Below are 20,563 nucleotides of genomic sequence, written 5' to 3'. Positions count from 1 at the left end.
TACTGCCATCTATTGTTCAGTACCGTCTCAGTTAATCTCTCTCAACTTGCCGTAGTTACTTTCGAGCGTAATGGGCGATCTCGCAATCACTAGTTTGTTGGCTCTGCGCTGCCGTAGCGCAAAGATGTCTGCCTCCATGGCTGCGAGACCCGCTCCTATGTCATTATAAATAACGAATTCTAAGGCAACGTAAATATTAAGGTTAAGAGGCTGAGCTCGTAGATGATGATAAATAACATAGTTATGTATAATATATTACATTTCTGACTGTATATCCCTGTAATTATTACACACTGTAGCTTTAATTTCCCCTCATTTAAAATAAAAAAAGCCTCTCATGGACAAGTTTTAAAATTTAGCATGTTCCCTATAAAATTTAACAATTATCCATTTTGTATCAAAGTTTTTGTGTTGCTCACACTAAATAAATAGAAAATTGTATTGATTCTTTCTTTCTGATCGTTGTATATTTTGTTTTAAATAAACATACAGTGCTATTGCTAACGGCTGGAGAACATAGACGCCTCAGCATTTTGTAAAAAGTATTATGCATGAACAAACAACTGCAAAACAAATGAGTCAACCTTCCCCCCAAAAAACAAAGAATACCCACATACTATGAGAGAGAAACAGGCCATTAAATCATCAACCACCAACGTGCAGCCAGGCTGTGTGTTTTTACTGAGTAAATACTGCTCACAGCAAGACTCCCTGCGTACTGGTTTAAAAGCCTTGTAACTAATACGTCTCGGGTGGGTGCCTGGTTGAGATAGGGGTCAGCCTCTTTTTACTGTTTAACTAAGTGCTTCGGGGGGAGTGCGAGAAACATGTTTTCTATGAAAATAGAGAGGAAAGAATCCCCCAAAAATAAACCAACTCCAGCAGCATCCAAGAATGGCAGCACATCTGGCTAAATGAAGATAAATGCCTTTGGACTATTAGCAGCAAGATAAGATCTTTAACAAGCCTCGTTTAAGAGACTCTGAAGGCAAATTAATTCACAGTTGTTTCACTGGCAGACAGTGTGGTTTTTTTTTGTAACGCATGTATATTTATGATGGAATTAGTTTCATATGGAGTTCCCCAGAGGAGTGTTTTTGAGAGGAAACACTGGTACAGTGCAATTGATTTCACTCTATTTATGCTTTTTCCTACTGGCACTTTATCTTGTGTAAGCAAGGAGGCGTTTTCTAATCTTCTGTGTAGTATCCACTAATAAAGAGAACGATCAGCAAGTTGAGACAGCAGGGCAAACACAGTTAGTACGGAGATTTGTAACGATAATGGGGTAGAAATGGACTTGCCTGTGAAACATCAGAGATGGATTTTTGGGAGGCAAATCTATCTGCAACACTTACGTGGTGTACAGAGATTGAAAAATGTGTTAAACGGATGTGTGAAAGATCCTAAAATGAATTATTATTCCATTGAAGCAGTATGTCCTGTGATGGACTAATGACCTGAGTCCAGACAGTCCCATGCCTCTGCTAAACGATCGCTGAAAATTGGGGCCTCATTAAATTATTTTATTGGAAATTTTATAGTACAGTAAACATCCATTAAAAAAAAAGTTTGGCTTATTTTTGTTTAGGTTAAAGTTCCAGGGTCCAGAAAACTCGTGGTTTAGAGTTTAAAAGGTTTGGTGCAGCCTTATAAACCAATGGAAAAAGGGAAATCATTATAGTCTCTGATTAACTTAAAAATGTATCCTATAATTAGAAAAAAATATATATATATTGGGAAAAATTAATTTTAAAACGATTATGCCAATAATTAGGCAGTTTGCAGCAACAGTTATTGCTTGACATCAGGTTTCCTTACCAAAAGGATTAATATACTTAAATTAGAGGTTGGATGTTATGAAATATTTCACTGTGGCCGTATGCTGCCTCAGCAAAAGATGTATTTATTTTAGGGGTTTTAACGCATATTTACCAGAGGTGATACTAGTATGTTTGGCATCTGTACAGCAGCATGTCCTCACAGAATCCTAAGTAAGAAAACAGGCCAGTCTGGAAATGTGCTGTATAAGCCTCCGTCCTCTGGGTGGGTGTGTGTGTGGACACGCGTCCGTCTGTCTAAACTCCCTTCTATAATGACGTCCCCCGCTTTGAGGACAGCAGACCTACACCGCAAGAGAGTGGTTTCAAGCTATGAGAAGTGTTTACTTAGCAGCTGAGGAAACAGAAGTCTCCATGTGTTTTGGGTTAAAGGCACATTTCCGTGTTGAGAGGTATAATTGCCAAGCGTGGCGCACTTTAAGCAGCACAGTGGAGCGAAGCCCTGAAAGCCACAAACAGTGAATGATAAGTAGCTCCCCAGCTCCAACATGTGTTTCTCATCAAACATTGTCGACCTGAAAACAATTTCCCAATTTCCCTCATGGCTTGAGACAACAGAGGGCCTTGCGCCGGCTCGCGAGGAAAATTTAAGATCAACACTATGACTATAAAGCAGGGTTTATGATTTGTTTAATGGGTGTTTTGATGGGAAATATACTTTTTATACACCACTTCTGTCCAACAGGGCACTCATAGTAAATGAAGTAGACTTTTTAATCCAATCTGTGATTTAGGGATGACAAATGAAAAGAAGAAAGAACCACAGTTGTTGTTTCTGCCGGAGGAAACTCATTGTTTAAATTGGACCTTTTGTCTGGCTGAGGAATTACCATCAACACTGAACAGCATGGGGTCAAATCAGATCATCGCTGTTTTCTACAACACGCAGTGATACAGAGTGGTTTAGAAGCTTAAATAAAAGAAAATAATAGCACACTTCATGAACCTCTTCCAGGGAAGAGATATGTATACTTTTTTTATTCATTTGTGCCGAAGCAGATGTGTCCACATATGTTTTTCTGCGTTATCCAGATGCTACACTCATGGACCCATGTGCTTAACAAGGAGTGGGGATAAAACATTGTCAAAGACTGTCGCTTTCGAGGCCCCTTTTAGAGACCTTTGGATCATAAAGTGATTTATGAGAGGTGGTATAAAACTCTAGCAACATTTCATCCCTGTATATGGATTTTAAAAACAATCACTACGTTGGATTCACTAAAACACTTCATATCCTGAGTAGATTATAGAGAAAGGCCTATAAAAATCAAGGCAGTATGGTTAAAGATTATGGTTTCATGATGAGATGTACCTTATTTTTGTTACCTCTTTCCTGATGATATACAGCACAATAAGCCTGTCTGTTTTGGGTAGTTATGACTTGAAGAGAATAAAGGATTTTTAAGACAAAGAGGCAAATAGACAGCTGGTCTCTCTCATCATCTTTCTAAGTTTTTAACTTGCAGTTTTATGTTTACCGAGCTCCTCAGGAGTCTTAAATCTAATGCTGGCCCAGCTTTCATAAAAAGGCATATATCATAAAATAGGCAATCTAAAGGGTGATTTTGGCCACAAGAAAGCTTTTTTTTTGTAAATAGTGTAATGTCACGGATTTTTCTCAGTTAAATTATGAGGTTTGATACATACTAAGTGTACTAGAAGGCTGGATGTAAAGGAAAAAGTACCATTAAAGGTCAAATGACATATTTGAAACCAAGAAAACCTAAAATCTTTAAGATTTTAAACATTAATAAATAACAATTAGCCTTTAAATTGCTTTCTATAGCTCATAAATCTAAAAACTAGTTGTTGTTTTTTTTGAACAAATGCACAAAATGAACTCCTATAAAGTATGTAGCATGGGGTCTGTCTGAGCATAATATGCAAAAAATAAAAATAGTTGAAATGCGTGGTCCCTATGGAAAGCACAAAAAAAGAAAGCAACAGCACTCTTAGCACAAATGGAAAGAACCAATTTCTCCACAAACACTAAATAAGAGCTTATTAGCTAAAACATTTGTGACCCTGGAATTAGATATTGGGTCACAGAACAGAACAACAAAAAGCTGAAGGTTGAAAATACTTTTGCTGTGCGTGACAACTCTCCTTCTCACCAATTTCAGAGTTTGGTTTTCCATTAGTCATTTCTTGTTCTCACGTTTTTCTTTCAAATAAACAACACCACACAAAAGTGCAGTGACCATTATATTATACTATTCCTTTTTTAGCTATCTTATTATGAATTACCAATAAAGTTATAAGACTTTGAAACAATGTTTCAATCTATAGATTGTGTAAAATTGGAAATGTAAAATTACTCAACACACATCTGTCAAAGAATTAACCCCAGGTAGCAAAATAAGTATAACCCTGGGTGAAAATGTCCAAAATGTGCGAAAATAGCCATTCTCCTTTTCTAGGGTCATGTGACTCATTTTTTTCAAGTTCTACGTTTTGAACACGGAGCAGGTGAGATAAAGTTGGTCTTATCACACTCATGCACTCCTATATTGGTCATTTGAAGTTCAACAATTGTAGTGTCTGAAATAGAAAAATGTTGCTCTACATAACAAATTGACGCAATTTAGCTATTTCCTCTTGGGGGTGTACTAACTTTGATGTCACATGATTGGAATACATAAACAGCTGTTTGTTGTTTTTTAGAGGGGATGGCAAATGAGAACTGTTACACATGCTGTGGTCAATGACATCATATATGACATCATATCCTTAGTGTTGACACATGAAAAGATGCAATAAAATATTTACAAAAGTGGAAGGGATGTATTTCGTGCTTCTCGGTTGACTGGCTGTGCTTGAGTGACTTATTAAGGTTAAACAACCAAAACATTTGGCTACTGTACCTCTGCTGTAGACAGTTCTTGTGACAGTTCTTGAATCTTCTGCTGCTGCTGGACCAGGAGCTCCTGGATATGGACCAGGGTTTGCTGCAGCTGGGTGACTGAGAAACAAGTAGAATGCCAGTGAATACATAGTAAAAGAAATTTTATTTTATTTATTATTGACGGTTGATATATTGAGGCTTAACGTGTGCCACTGATCCAAAGCGGTACTTAATACATTACAATCAACTTATTACCATGTAACTGTAGTGGCATCATTTTTTTCTGAAGCATTGGGGTAGAGGGTGGGAAATGAGGAGCCTCACATAGCATGGAGGTATTAATCTTTAGTGTCTGAACTTAAATTAAATAACAGTCTTTAACCTTCCATTATCCACCCAGAAACTGTCTACTAATGCATCTTAAACCCTCAAACGATCAACAAAGTAAAAACCAAGGCTTTCATTTTGGAGGAGGCTGCCAGACAAAATGTCCCTCCTAATCCTAATAAATATTGTTCTTTTTCCATTGACTTTGAAGATTGAATTAGTTCAAGTGTTGGTGTTGGACGAAGGTGTATGATTTCAAATAACACCGGGCACAGGGTTTTTTTTTCAGGCCTGTGTGCCCCTTCTTCCAGTCATGCATGTATTACCAAACAATGCATTAAGTTTCCCTGAGCTGATTATATTACAGAAAACCAATAAACATTCATATAAATCATGGGCGTGTAAAGTGTTAAATCAAGCCTAATAGGATTAACATCAACAGATATTGTGGTGGTCCACTGAGGTTGTCAGGCCATGGTTAAAAGCCCGAGCTGCAGTCGGCTGGGCTGGATGTAAAGTACCCTCCGCTTTAACATTAACCCCTGACAAAAAGATAGAGCCATGCTTAGAAGCAGCACTTGTTTTAAAACACCAACACAAGAAAAAATATATTTGATCTTTCAAAGACACGAGCATCTTGTAGTAACACCTGTGTTTAAACTGGTGGAGCTATGTTAATAAAGGTGGGGTGCTGACACGTTTGATCTTTAGGGCGTGCAGAAACGGCATGTAGCTTTAAGCAGAAAAGCTGGTTTAGCTCAAACGCCAATGATAATTGTAAGTCTCGCTCTCATTTAGTGGCCCAAAAAGTGACCAACATTTTTGAGAAAGCAATAAAAATGAAAGTTATCCCTATTTAAAAAGGTGTCACTTTGACAGGGTGTGTGCTGTTAATCAAGAGGAGACAAAAAGGTGTTTGAATTCACCACACCACAGAACAGCTTATCCAGATGTGCGGGTAACTATGAGAGCATGTCCGGCGTTGCTGGTGAGGTACGTCAGGTATCATTTCACACTTACGAAAAAAAATAAATCCACCTCCATTATTTTGGAGAAAGAAACCTTTGAAAGCACGCTTTAAACACACAACTGTGTAACACCATGTATAGAAAATTACATTGGCTGGTGACAAAGCCATACTGTAGTTCACACAACCCTGGATTTGAACAAGGGCAAATTGTAAATCCCTCAAAATACTTCCTATGTTCATGGGTCTAGTCTATACAAAGTCTTATTGAGATACACGTTTTCCTATAATCATTAAAATGTTATAAAATTCTGGGAAGTGATCCTGAGAAACTAGTCCATGCATATGTTACTTCAAGGCTGAACTATTGTAATTCTTTACAATCAGGAAGTCCACAAACTGTAGTTAAAAGCCTTCAGCTGAAGATGCTGCAGCCAGAGTTCTGATGAAAACTAAAGAGATAATATCTCTCCTATTTTAACTTCTCCTCAATGGCTTCCTGTTAAATCCAGAATAGAATTTAAAATCCTCGTTCTCACATATAAAGCCTTAAAATGACTAAGCTCCATCTTATAGCAGAGATAGGATTTTTCCTTATGTCGCTGAAGGTTTCTTCCTGTTAAAAGGGAGTTTTTCCTCTCCACTGTCATACAAGCATGCTTGGTTTGAGTCACTGCCTTTGAGTCAATAAGTTGATGAAATCAACTGTTTTTTCTTAGATAGAAAACTTTTAATCAATTTGACTATATGATCTGATTGAATTGTCTCTGTAAAATGCCTTGAGATGACATGTGTTGTGAATTGGTGCTATATAAGTAAACTGAATTAAAACTGAAAATAATTATGCTGAAAAGGCTAGTCTTAATAACTGTCAAAGTTCCTTTGCTTTCAATTTGTCTTTATAGCATCACATAGTTTTGAAATAATACTTATGTAGTTATAATTCTAGATATTTATCATTGGTGGTAAAACATGCTAAACATAAGTCTATCCTAGATAAATGTAATGTCTACATGTCTTTAGAAAAACTGTAGCTTCAAAACATCCCCACTCACACATCCTAGTGTCTAAAAAGATGGGGCGTTAAATTATTTGAAACTCAAGATGGTGTTTCTAAGCCTGGAGAAAGTGTCTGAGAAAAGAAACTGTAAGAAACCATTTTTCATTGGTTTCATAATGTAATATAATGCTCCCATTTCCCCGAGTCTGCCTCTGATTAGTTGATCAGCCTCCTTATTATGTCTCTTTCCTTGGAAGTGTAGGTTCCTGGGGGGCTGTAACGATTAACTGTCAACACTGACAACATCTCCTGTGAAAAATGTCTATGATAAATCTTACAAGTAGAACCATGTAAATGTGCCATGCTCTACAGAACTTGTAGGCATAGCATCATCTATACTGGATGCTGCGCTAAGCAGAGCTCCGCTTAGATAGTAACACTGCTGCAATAAGCATCAAACAAGCAAACATCGCTGAAACATATGTTAACCTGGAAAGGGAAATTTTATGAGTTACATGAATGAAATGTGTAGCATCATTTTATTCATAACACCCATTTGTCATTCCAACTTGAATTGGTGTGAGACAGAACAGATGAATGGACTTTAGCTGTAGGTACTTTTATTCTGAAAAGTCCTAAAACTAAGGGGGGAAACAACAGAGGAACAGCTAAGGGATATGAAATAAAGTAGTATTTTAATGACTGACAAAAAACATTTTACACTGTTTATTAAGTTATTAACAAAAGTCTTGGGTGTCACCATTGTTTCAGGTTCTATGTTTGATGGTTTATATAGCAAATACAGCCCGCAAATCAATTGTTTTTATTCAGGTTTGACTCTTCTTTCATATTTTACATTTTAAATTACATATAATCACACATTAAAAAGTATTTTGTAATTTCCTTTTTCTAAATTAAAATCAAGATTTTGCAGTGAACAAGTCAAGCCTGAAAACGTAAAGTAACAGAGGGTGTGTGCAAGGACAAAATAACCATTTATTAATTAAAGCTGCAGTCTGTAACATTGAGGAGAGAGCAGACTTCGACTGAAAATTTTAAGAAAAACAGGTTTCACGCCACTCCCCCACCCTCTCTGCTTCACTCATGCCCTACCTCCAAGCTCCATCCCTCTCACAGCATCTGCGCAGCTACCGCATGCGACCAGAAGGGGGGGGCGGGATTCAGCGTGTGTGAGCTGTGATTGACACTCCATCAGACGCTCCTCTGGCTGTGATTGGTTGTTTTGACTCGTCCCGAATTATTCTTTCCAGATTGAAATACAGGCAGTAGGCGGTACCAATTGAAGCAGTTTTTTTCACAGGTTACATATCACATGTACTGCTGTCTGGGCATAGGGACAGTTTTAGCCAATGTGACAAAAAAGTGATTTTTAAAAACTTACAGACTTCAGCTTTAACTGTTTGTAAAAAATACTGAATGATTAGTCATTTAATCCAAATAATCATTGGTGTCTGACCATCACATCATTTTATAAATAAGGCCTGATAATGATTTATGATTTTCTGCTTTAACTGAAATGTATGATACAGGGTATGAAATGCTGTAATCTATGTTTGTACAAAGATTTCCCCTAAATATCCTAAATGTCTTCTGATGTGTTATTTTTAACTGATAAGTTTAACAATCTAATAGAAACATTGCAAATTTTGTTATATGCAAATTATTTTACCATAAAATGAGAATAACCTAGTTTGACTTTGCACTAATTTCGGTCAAACAGTTCACAGTGCAAACCTTTGCATCTCTAAGTGTCATAGTTAGCTTCTTTGTGCTCAAGCTGCTCAGCAAAAAGGCTCAAATTCTTCCTCCATGATACCACTGAAATGAAGCCAAGAATATTAATAAAGTCAAACTCTTTGGCTAGGCATGAATCAGAAGAAGATAGTACCCACAACGTGCGACTGCACATGTGCATGTGAGAGAATGTGCAGGGCTTGCAGCTGCTGCGAGGAGGCTGTGCATTGTGTATTCAGTAAATTATTCAGTAAATACCTCGCTACAATGTACACTACATATGTCCAGCCCTGTGTCTGTCCTTAATGGCCAGCTGGTCACCAATATGGCTCCCACCAACAAAGAGTGCCCCATCAGCCTTGCAATTCCATTACAGCCTAGCTGTGCTGAAGTAGCTTCAAGATCCTTTCATTAATTGTCCGTGTGAAGTTGTAGGGAAATCATAATGGGAGTCAAGGCCTTTTACTCTTAGCTGGGGTTGGTGAGAAAGACTAATGTGGTCCCCATTCAAAAGGATACATCACCTCATTGCGCCTGGCACTAGAGAAATACATGAACTTTAACAAAAGGGGGTTCAAGCAATTGGCAGCAGCAAGGCAGTCGTTCGCTATTACTCAGTGCAGCGATGAGAGAGAAAGCAAGAGGGAGAGGAAGACAAAGGGGAAGCTGGGGGGAGAAAACTCTCAGTGTAATTGCAACCCCTCTCCCCAACTGTTAACTACAACAGTCATTAACTACGATAGCAGCTTGGCTACTGCAGTCATAGCAAATTAGTTCTACACGCTGGCTGAAGAAAAGACCAATGTCTTTTTTTTTTTTCCTTCTATTGGAGTCTCACTTTCCCTCTGACAAAACATGAGAGCATTCTTTTTTTTCCCCTGTAATCCTGTCCGCACTGACAAACTAAACAGGGTGTTGCACACTGGCAAATCTCCAAAACATGATAAGTAGCAGCAAGAATGGGCAGTGAAATAACCCGGGGAAATGTGTTTGCATAGTTGGGAGAAAATGACCATAAAACAGCGTGTATTTGTTAATCAGATTTAGGGCGACACACCTTGCACGCCATCTCACACAACTCCTGGCCCTCTGTTTTTCTAGAACAGTCGGGACACGACAGCCCTGGTGTGACTGAATAAAATGATAACAGCCATATTTTCAACTGTGGGAAGTTTTTCATTTTTTAAAAACCCAACAGAAACCCATCAGCTTCTAAAAGTTAAATGGCATTGATCATTTTTATCTTTCTAAAAGATTATTGACTTAAACTTAAGTGACTTAAACTATTAATGTATTTGCCTTTTATTTAAACCAAGAGATGGAAATGTTGTTTGCATCCTATCCTGAGGCTGTTGGCACTTTGAAAATATCTAAAACCAGTTATTTCCTCCTATTTTGTTTCCCAGTTTTCTTGCGACCATTTTGATTAGTTTTAATTGTTGTGTTATTAAACACATTTCTGCTCAAATGTCAATTTAGATTTATATAAGTTACAATTTTCCCTTGTTTTATGCATTCATCCCTAATGACTAAACACTGTAAGAGCATGACTGCAAAGTCAAACTCTTTGTGCTCACAATAATGGCCCACAAATTATTCTGATACTTCTAAAAAAAAAAAACTACAATTGCTAAAACACCAAGGTACTGTGAAGTTTTGGTTTGTGCAATGAGGCATGTCTACAAGGGAAATCATTCTAATGGTGTCACGACATTGGACTTAAACATGCTTTGACTATCTTTAAAGCTTTTGCATAAATGCAACATGATATCGCATGAAAATTAACACAAAAAAAACATCATTGCGTGCCTGAGAAGGTTTAGCTGCTAACCCACTCAAAATGAAACCGGGACTAGTACGAATCAGGTGAAAACACACTTCAGTGTAACACTACTGCTAACAAGACCAGAGTTTCTCAGAGTGCATCTCTCATTTACGCCTCCCTGGATTTTTAATTATACTGACAAAGAGCTGGAAAAGCAGCTCTCTCCCCTCATCTCTCTCTACCGCTGTCTGACAGCCAGGTTGAGATTCCTCACCTGTCCAACATGGGAGCCGCACCTGTCACCGCACACTAAGTTACACTGAGGCCAACGCTGAGCCAAGTTACCACAGCGCCGAGCTACACACATAAATCCCCCTCCCAAAAAAAGAAAGAAAAAAAAAACACGCACACACACACAAAATTAAAATGAACTTTCTGCCCACCTACAGAGGAGAGGGTGGCTGACAATGATGGCAAAGGAGGTTTCGGATGGTGGTGAGGTTGGTGCATAGAGGGGTGAATTGAAGAGGGTTGGGTGTGTGTGTGGGGTTGAGAAAAGTTGTCATTTCCCAACTCCTCATTAATATTCCGAGGTTAAGAGCTTTTCAGCGAAACGTAATTAATTGAGCCTGAGCCTGACAGTAAACAAGCAATTTCAAATTAAAGAGAAATGACAGCGGCGTCATTTGTTAAAAATGTGCGGGGCCCCCCGATTTTGGCGACAGATAAATGAGGGAAAATGTTAAGGAGGGAGAAAGTGATGAAGATATTAATCTTCACCTGTCTGTGTCAGCGTGCCACTCATTGCTGCAATGTTGCCTTCCATCCTCTGCAGATGCTTCTTGTCCTCTTGGCTCCCCATAATGAGGGGAAGGATGTATTTCTGCAATTAAAAGCATGGCACAAGATTACACTTCTCTCCAGTGCAAAGCAGAGGGAAGATGAGGAAAAAGACAAGGCTACCTCCATATGCTAGGTCAAAGAAGGCTTTTTACTGATTGGCCACGAGACTGGCTGACAACACTTCATCGTAACTTTGTGTAATTCAACAGCAAATAGTCAGAACCGCTGTTAATAGTTGTTAATGAAGGCTGTAACATACATTTATTGTTCCAACCATTAGTAAGTGAGAGAATCAATCAGAAACCTTAGTAGATGATTACTCATTTAAGTAATTTGTTAAGCAGATGAATAAATAAGAAAATGGTTATAAATGGTGTATGAGCATATATTATTGAACGTCTAGATAAAGTGTTAGGATATTCAACAAACACATTGATGAACATTAAAAAAAAAATCACAAAGAGTATCAGGATTTTTCTAATTTATCTGCAGCAAAGAGCACAAAAAAGATCAAAGTCAAACAGGAACAACAGGGCATTTGTTAATCATTGTAAGGAAAATGTCTGCCTCTAACTCTTTCTATTCCTCCTGTGAAAGTGTCCGTTTCTGAAGGTGTATACTATAGAGTGATAATAAGTGGTAATTTAACATGTAATTGGCCAAAACAAATTAAAACAAAAAAAATTGACATGAATTATAAAATTAAATAAGAGTTATGCAAAAAAATAATAAAAGTGGTGCCTTTTCATTGAGTTTTTTGAGTCAATATCATACAGATCCTTCTTCCATCGTGATTGAAGCTGCAAATCTTTTATTTGTACACCACCACCAGCTTTCCAGATTGAAGTTTCCTCCCCTTTATCATTTCGAAATAGGTCTAGCTCAGTAAGATCATCTTCCTATCATCTCTTAACAGCAGCCCTGCTGAAGAGAAGTCTCCCTACAGCATGATGCTGCTATAATACATTTTTACTATGAAAATTGTGTTTTGAGAGAAGCACATAGGGTTTTTATTTTTTATTTTTAAAACTTAATGTAGTATTTTGCAAGTAGGACAAAAAGTTGAATTTCGATCCCATCTGTTAAGAGGATTTTCTACGAGTATTGAGTGCCCTACATAAGTTGTAGCAAACAGCAATCACTGCTTATCATAGCTTTCTTTCTATATCCCTTTCCTTTATAAGAGTTACTCTTGTCCTTCTGGCTACACTTCAAATAAAGCGTTTCTTGCTCTCTTCAATAGGATCTGACTTTGAAGCATTAGGGTTAAGGAAGCGATTGCAAATCAGTAAAATTTTCAGATTTGTGGTTATAAAAATGTTTAAGAGACATGCATCAATTTTCCTTCCAATTTAAAAGTATGTACTACTTTGTGTTGATCTATAACATACAATTTCTATTAAATACATTCAAGACTAAAAATTTTATAAAACATATTTTGCAAACTTTGAAGTATGAATACTTTTTGTAAAGCACTGCAGACACTTTGTGGAGGAGGAAGAATAACCGCCTGTTTTATACTCCCTGTTAGGTTTTCTCTGCAGTTCAAGGTGCCACACTGGTACAAGTAATAAACACTTTATAGGAAAAAAAGACTAAAAAGGTGTTAACGTGTTGTAATTAATGAGTGGGATGCTGTGAGCACGGTGTTTACAAGATGCAGCATAACATAAATAAAGTCTGGGTAAAAATTTGGACATATGGTGCGACTGGCACTACACTTTGGTGACATGACAGCAACCTGTGCCATCCCACCAGGGATTCCCACCTTCCAAACAAGAGAAGCGTTTCCCTATGTAGGAAACTGTGGCCTGATAGTGTGTTTTTATCTGATGAGAGAGAAGACCAGGAATATGCTCAAGATCCCTTATGAATTGCTCTGCAGGGAGAATAAATAACATCTACAGACACCTCTGCTGTCCTCTGCTTATCTCTCCAATACACACAAAGTAAAGGGGCCCGTCATCTAGGTTAAAAACTATTGCTAGAGCTCCTGCTTTCTTTTAAAAATGGAGTAATCATTTCCACATGTCGCTTAGAGCGCAACCACCAAGCGCTGTGGGATTAGTGTCACTGTGGACAAGGGACCTCATGAGCTCATGTTCAAGCCCAATAAAAAACAGGGGGGTTATTTTAGTCTGTAATGTGTCCAAAAACAAGTTCTATGCTGTGCTGGAGAATTTATTATTAGAGGGAAAAATATATATGCTATAAAATACATAAACAGAGGTCAGAATGAGATCATTATGCATGTTAATTCAAAAACAAGATCTGAATGATGCTTCATGTTGCAGTGGAGCCTTTAGCTCAAGCACCATAATTTGTCATAGACTGATGCTGCATATTTCGATGCAACAAAGGATACATCTAGTGTGGAGACTGCAAGTACTTTTATCATGCATTTACTGTAATCTGAAATTCAGGGAAGAAATGGTCACCATACTGTGGTGGGACTTGCCTTGTAAAGCTGATGAAAGCCAAATGCGATGCCAACCATAATGATGGTGAGCGCGCCGTAGTCTCTCCATCTGTAGCCTGCTGGAATAAGTCAGAAAAGATGATTAAACACTGATCTATAGAAACTACATTATCCCTAAGGTATAGAATAATAAGAAAGAATGCTAAAAATAACATCAATATTTTACAAGCAAGTACCAGGAAAGGCAATACTCTCACTTGTTAAATTAAATGTATACATTTTTGTCAAATTATGAGCACAAACTAGTCTACAGGGCTACCAAGTTTTCAAAATGTTTTAAAAATATAGTAAATAAATTCACATGTGTAATTTACCACAGTATAAATCCTGCTGTTATCTGAAGGCCTCAGAGGTTTTCAAGAAAACATAAATGAATAAATAGCATTATGAAGACCAATGAGAACAGCAGACAGGATCAGGGAGAAAGTTGATGAGAAGGTTGAAGTATGATTGGCTTACAGGGGTTGACGTTAAGGATTTTTACCACTTGCCCAAAGGGCAAGTGACTTTCACATTTCATTAGCCCAGAAACTATTTTTACTTGCCCAGTATAATTTTTGATAAATAGAGTTCCTAATAATCATTTTTGTATATATATTAATGAACATGTTTGTTTTTAAAATGTTTTTTGTAATTTAGTATTTTTTAAGTTTACAGGTTCCTGGTGTGTATATGCATGCATCAGAAAATGAACTCAAGCCTACATTACCGTGTTAACATGCTTTTCAATCCTTCCTGCACATTCTTTTCAAACTAAACTTTGCCTTAAACTGTTGTGTGCTTGGAAAAATATAAATTGTAATGTTAAAAATAAAAAAAAATCTTGACAGGTTAAAAACTTAAGATAAATCACAAGACAGAAGTCAATGTCACAAATGAATAACTTTTATTTTAGAGTCACGGTATGTTTATACAAGATAATACTATTAATATAGGTGGACAAAAATCTTGCCATCTTGCGGCAAATCACCCAGCTTTTTCAAATCACGTGCCTTTTTCAAATCACGCGAGAATGTGTACAAAACAACCAAAATGGCGCTGGCAACGCTTCTGGGTCGTTTTCATCGAATGTCGGTGATTTTAAAGTAATTATTGAGTGATAAATAATTTTTTTTGGCAATCATTGCACTTCCCCGGCGGGCAAATGCAATGAAATGAAATTTTGTACTCTCCCAACAATAAAAACTACTTGCCCCGGGAGATCGGGCGATGGTTAACATCAAGCCCTGGCTTATGAAACAATACTAACATTTTACAGAGCACTGTGTCATCTAATATTTGAAGAAAAAAATAAACTGAATGGCACAACTACAAAACTGCTATGACATAAAGTAGTCCAACTATCATAGGACAAGAAGTACATTAGTCAGACATAAATGTAAGCACCTCTTGGGAAGCTGCAGATATCCAGAGCTCAAGTGGAAGAATTTGGCAACAACATAAGGGCAGGAACTTGTGCCATTAGAAACCAATATTTAATTGCTCAGACTTACCCTGAATTCAGGCTATTCAAAAAATAAATGCATGGTTTGAAAAATTAACAGAATTTAGTGGTGTGAAATTGAATGAATTTCTTTAAAAATATCTTATTTTTTATTTATAGGTTAGTTTGTCAACTTTTAACTTCAGTTCTAAAATTTAATTTGACTTAAAATCAGTTTTTTATGCAAGAAATAAGGGGCCTTTATCATCATAGTAAACACACAGATTCAATGATTACATTTTACAACAAATCACATTTATTTCATGGTATTTTGAGCTAAAGAAGTGGATTGTACATAAACCTGTTAGTAGTCAATTACAATGTTAAATGACAATGTTTAAGAATCATAATTAAAAAATATGATAGGCTGACTGGAAGAGCTATGCGAACTGCAGCTATGAGTTAAAGAAAAAGGATTTAAAGTAAATTTAGAAGAAACATTTGGCGACGACAAACTTGTAATTAGAATGAAACATTAAAATGTTACTTTTTTTATTAATATGAACAGAAATTGCAAGGAAAGCACTTAAGATTAACGGAAACATAAGAGTGTTTGTTTCTATGCATTTTGAAGCTGAGTGACAGATGATATGAAAGTGTGCCATTGTGCAAGCTGTCATCTGGGTAGGCCAACTGCCTGTCAAAGTGGAAATTCCCCACTTAAGAGAGGCATTCAACTGAAAATGTCACTAAACAACCTGTCTGAAGGAAGTATGCAAATTCTTCATTTATTTACACCAGAAAGGTGAAAATGAATACAAATGATTTCAAGCTAAACATGCACAGCATTGATATTCTGTAACAAGTCTGATTTCACCTAATGGATAATGTGCTGCATGTTTACTGGCCTGAAGTGAGTAAACTATATTGATCTTTTGCTTTAGCACTTGTGATTTTACATGCAAATAAAACAGGAGCCCCACTCAGACCGAAATGTAAGGTACATTACCAGGGAGAATGTCATTTTATTTTCCTTACTCAAGGGCAGATTCACTGCTGCTATGAACCTCTAACCTTTCCTATTCGAAAAAAATTCTAAATCATTCTCCAACATCCATATGATAACCGTATAAATTTGGGTCTTCATCAACATTAAAGCTGGGATAAACTGTCAGCTGTCCCAGAATCCCAGGCATATGAAAGGCCTTAAAGTCCTTGGGATGGGTGGTTGACCCTGATGATACCTGAATGCATCACCAGGGCTCACCCATTGCTCTTACCCCTCAACTTTAGGGCTTTTCATTCTTCCTTTGTCTTTCTTCTTTTATTTCCCACTTCCACACAACCATCTTCCTCTTTTTATTTGGTCACTTAAGCTGTGGAACTGTGGACTCCATCCCCCGTTTTTCCAATCTCCTCTCAAATTTATTGGGTTCAGTGGAGGCCTTCCTGTCCTTCTACCGTGTGGAAATAGAGATCAGAGTATCCATTACTGCGACAGAGATGGATGCGGGTCCCTGTGCACCGTCCCCATAAGAAGGACATCAGAGGAAGGTAGCCCCCTTTTTTCAGCATGACCCCCCATACAAGACGACCAGCTCTCACCTCATTATGCAGCTCCCTCATAGCCGTTTTGATATAAAACCCCCGACTATGGACGGAGAGCTGCGAGTCTCCCTAACTACATGGCCATCCCATCAACATCACTTTCATTACAAAACATGAGATGCCGGGGAGTCAAGGACAGTGTGGTGATAAATGAGGGTGGAATACATCTGGAATCATTGTCATATGGGTTAAGCATAACGCGGACTTCATTCTGCATTGGCAAATCTGTGGACAGAGGATTCACAACCTCTTGGGGTAATAAAGATACAGGTTGTGGTGAGGGGTTTCGCCAGGGTTGAACGTTGCCAGAAATGCAACGGCGTCAGACGTCACAAACTTTGTATGTGAGCTGTTATGTTCTCACTGTCTAAACCTGAAATTAAGGTGAAATAAGGAGCTGCATGACTTTAAGGCTTGTATTGAAGATTATTATTTTTTTTAATATTATATACAGAAGGAACAGAAGGGCTCTAATAAACAATGCACAAAAGACAAACTAACAAGTTCTGCAACAGGACAAACCAGATGCTTTTAATAAAAAGAGAATGTCACTTATATATCAATGTACCAAATTGGACCGTGAAAGAGTTTTAAAACCTTTTAGTTTGGTAAATCAAATTTTAAATGGCCAGCATTTTTACAGGTTGATAGAGCTGTTTGGTTTGATGTAATCAGGTTTACTGTGATTATATGCTTTATCTGGCCAGGAGGAGAAAGTAACCTGAACCGTGGTGCATAGAAAAAAATGGGGTCCATTGGAAAATATGGTGTGCTCTTCACTTGGAGGGGAATCTGGGTGCACCTTACATGCTGAAAAATATCATAAAATAGACCATTAGGTGAACTAAGCAGAATTAGTAATGTAAAAGTACTAATGATTTAGACTTAGACTTAGACTTGACTTTATTAATCCCTTGGGATTACTCCCTTCGGGAAATTGTATGTGTATAAATTGTATGTATGTGTATAAATTGGTAAGGCCATAATTATTCATACCCCTGGTAGGCTCTTTTGTTTTCTTTTTTGTTTGTTTTTACCTAGAAATTTGTTTTTGATATGAAATGAAATATAAACCTCTCTAATTATGAAAAAAATAAAGAAATCTAAACTTTACCAGAAATGAAGATAGTGGATAGAGGGAAATTTGTTCTCACAAGGAGAAACACACTTTAGAGATTGTAGGTCCATAGGTCAGTCTACTTTTTTTTTTTTTTGCTGCTTATACTGGGCAGCTCCTTCTGATAACAGCCAAGAAGGGCAGCTGTCGTAACGGTATGGCATTGTCCAAGAGGTTTAGTCCCTGTCAAAAGTGTAGCATGAAGGTAATCCAAACCAAATGGTGTGAAATTGTTTTGGCATCCTCTGCCCTGGAATATTGTAGTGTGAAAGGGCACTCAAATCTTTAGCAAGAATGAGTAAAATAGATTTTTTTAAAGGTACAGTTTGCATAGTACTGACTAGCAAGGCTAGAATGAGGTTTTTACAGATGGCAAGATGCAAGCTGTAAGAACACAAAAAAATGTAACCTTAGGTGAGCTTATGACAAGGTGAACTTATCTTGTGTTGTCTATGACAACACAAGATAGCTGTAATGGCAGAGATTGTGATGTTAACTGTGTTAGAATTTGGTGAGGTTTTGTTTCCTTATCAGTCAACATTAAGGCAAAGAGAACCTTGAACGAATTTATAAGCAATATATAAAACCAGGCGCATGCACAAAACCAATAGATCTCAGCTATACCACACAGTTTGAGTATAGGCCTGGCTGCAACATCTCACATTTATGGATAATTTAATAGAATTATTTTGTTCCTAAAGGTGTCTTTGGGAGTTAATCAGTAACCGATTGACTATATGAGACACATGCCGGGGAATTTGCACTGGTAAGAGCCATTTCACAGGAACCCTAGAATGGTTAACAGTCTAAATTTTGCAAGAAACTTAACACTCACCTGAAATAGTTTTTAACTTTTTCGTGAAAAGAGTAAACGTTCTAAAGAAGGGATTGAAACACAGTTGTAAAGTAAGTTTGGACGTTGTTTACATTTACCTAAGATGACCGATTAGTGGTTTCCATAGCTGATTTCCTACTGCTTATGTAAGCATCGTAATGCATAAGCACGGCATCCTAATGCTATGTTTATGCGTAAGGATGTCAGCATCCTCATGATTATGTAAGCATTAGAATTGCATTTCTTTGTTGATGTTTCTAGATGGCATGGATCATTGCTAATACTAGATGACAAAGTAGGTACAACTTGCCCGATTGCAACATATTCATTAAAACCTTTCATTACTGATCTGTGGTCCACGCTAGTTTGCTACCTCTACTTCTGTCATGATCTCAGCACTTTTGCATGGTCTGATTACTCATTTCACACACGTTCTTAGCCCTTCCCAGTTCCCATTACCCAATCATCGGATCCAACTGCATTAGTCACTATTTAACCAGCCCTCAGACCAGTCATTAGTACCAGACTATTTCCAGCTGTTGGTAAGACTTATTCTAGCGTTCTTGTGTTCTGACTACCTGAGCCTGACCTGTTCTACCTCTTAACTTCTGAGCCTGTCCATTCCCATCTGATCTGTTTGCCTGACTTGTCTTCTGACTCCTGTCTGATCTCTGACTGCGTGTGTACCGACCTGAAGCATTTCCCGACCACTGAGTCTGCCTGCTCTCTTCCAGCCTATAACCCGACTCAGTCCTGGATTCCCCTTCAGCACCTCACTGGATCTCTGACATCCTGGCTGTGACAACTGACCACGTCACTGATATCGGTTTTGGCTTTGCCCTTTGGTTCACCCTGCCTACATTTGTCTGCTCTGTTCTGATCTCCTGTCTGTCCTCGACCACAGATACATCAGGAACTCTGTGTGGCGACTGCCGCGACGCGTTGGCAGCCAGCCAGCTGGAACCATCCTCTATTTCTGGAATTGGACTGACCTATAAGACCAAGTTAGTGACTCACACGTTTGTGATCCTTTACTTTAGATGTTCCTGTCTCAGATGCCGACACCGCCTACTCCGATTCTGTTGTCAATAAACATTATGAGAATTCTGTTTGTCCGCCTTGTATACTGGATCCTTCAGTTCTGAGCATGACACTTCCTGTTTATCACACCCACTCATAATTATAGTTTATCATTTGTATCACCTTTTCAGAAACCAGATAGAAACACTTCTAATTAGCATTTTTTTTTTAAAGATGCTCAAAATTCCCATGAAAACTGATTTAAAACTCAGTGTTTAAAAGGCTTCATAAGTCGTTTGAACTACTACTGAATGCTACAGTATGAGCCAAGAGCTACTTGGAAATCATTGTGCTTGTTTACCACTACAAATAAAAATTTATCTTTGTCAAATTATATAGAAAAAGGGGCCATAGACTCTTGACAGTGTTCCGAGTCTTCCCCTTTTCCAAGGGAGTCGTTCTGGGGACACCTAAAAAAGATGTCCAAGCCACATTATCTGACTCCTCTCGATGTGGAGGAGAAGCAGCTTTTTTCAGAACCTCTTGCAGGTGATCAAGCTACTTACCCTATTCCCTATCCCTAAGGAAGTGCCCAGCCAGAAAGAAAACTAATTTCACCCGCTCGTATCCAGGATCTTGTTCTTTCAGTTATGATTTAGATTTCATGACGATGTGTGATGGTAGGAAGATAGACTGAACGGTAAATCGAGAACTTTGCATTTTCAAACAGCTCTCTCT

At 37.8% G+C, this 20,563-nt stretch overlaps 1 protein-coding gene across 2 annotated transcripts in view; it reads right to left on the bottom strand.

Annotated features, from left to right (window-relative positions):
- Positions 1-20,563, bottom strand: part of pex14 (peroxisomal biogenesis factor 14) — a 75,341-nt gene that overhangs the window by 11,028 nt on the left and 43,750 nt on the right. The window contains exons 5-7 of one of the 2 annotated variants that reach the window (XM_038305980.1): positions 13,802-13,881; positions 11,281-11,383; positions 4,706-4,803 (exon numbers count right to left, since the gene is read on the bottom strand). In XM_038305980.1, coding sequence (XP_038161908.1) covers positions 4,706-4,803; positions 11,281-11,383; positions 13,802-13,881 — 281 coding nt within the window. The remainder of the gene's footprint in view (positions 1-4,705; positions 4,804-11,280; positions 11,384-13,801; positions 13,882-20,563) is intronic. The other variant, XM_038305981.1, reaches the window with a different exon arrangement.

Source organism: Cyprinodon tularosa, unplaced genomic scaffold (genome assembly GCF_016077235.1).
Source record: "Cyprinodon tularosa strain WSP-4 unplaced genomic scaffold, ASM1607723v1 ctg57, whole genome shotgun sequence".
Classification (NCBI taxonomy): domain Eukaryota; kingdom Metazoa; phylum Chordata; class Actinopteri; order Cyprinodontiformes; family Cyprinodontidae; genus Cyprinodon; species Cyprinodon tularosa.
This window is presented reverse-complemented; position numbering and strand designations above follow the sequence as displayed.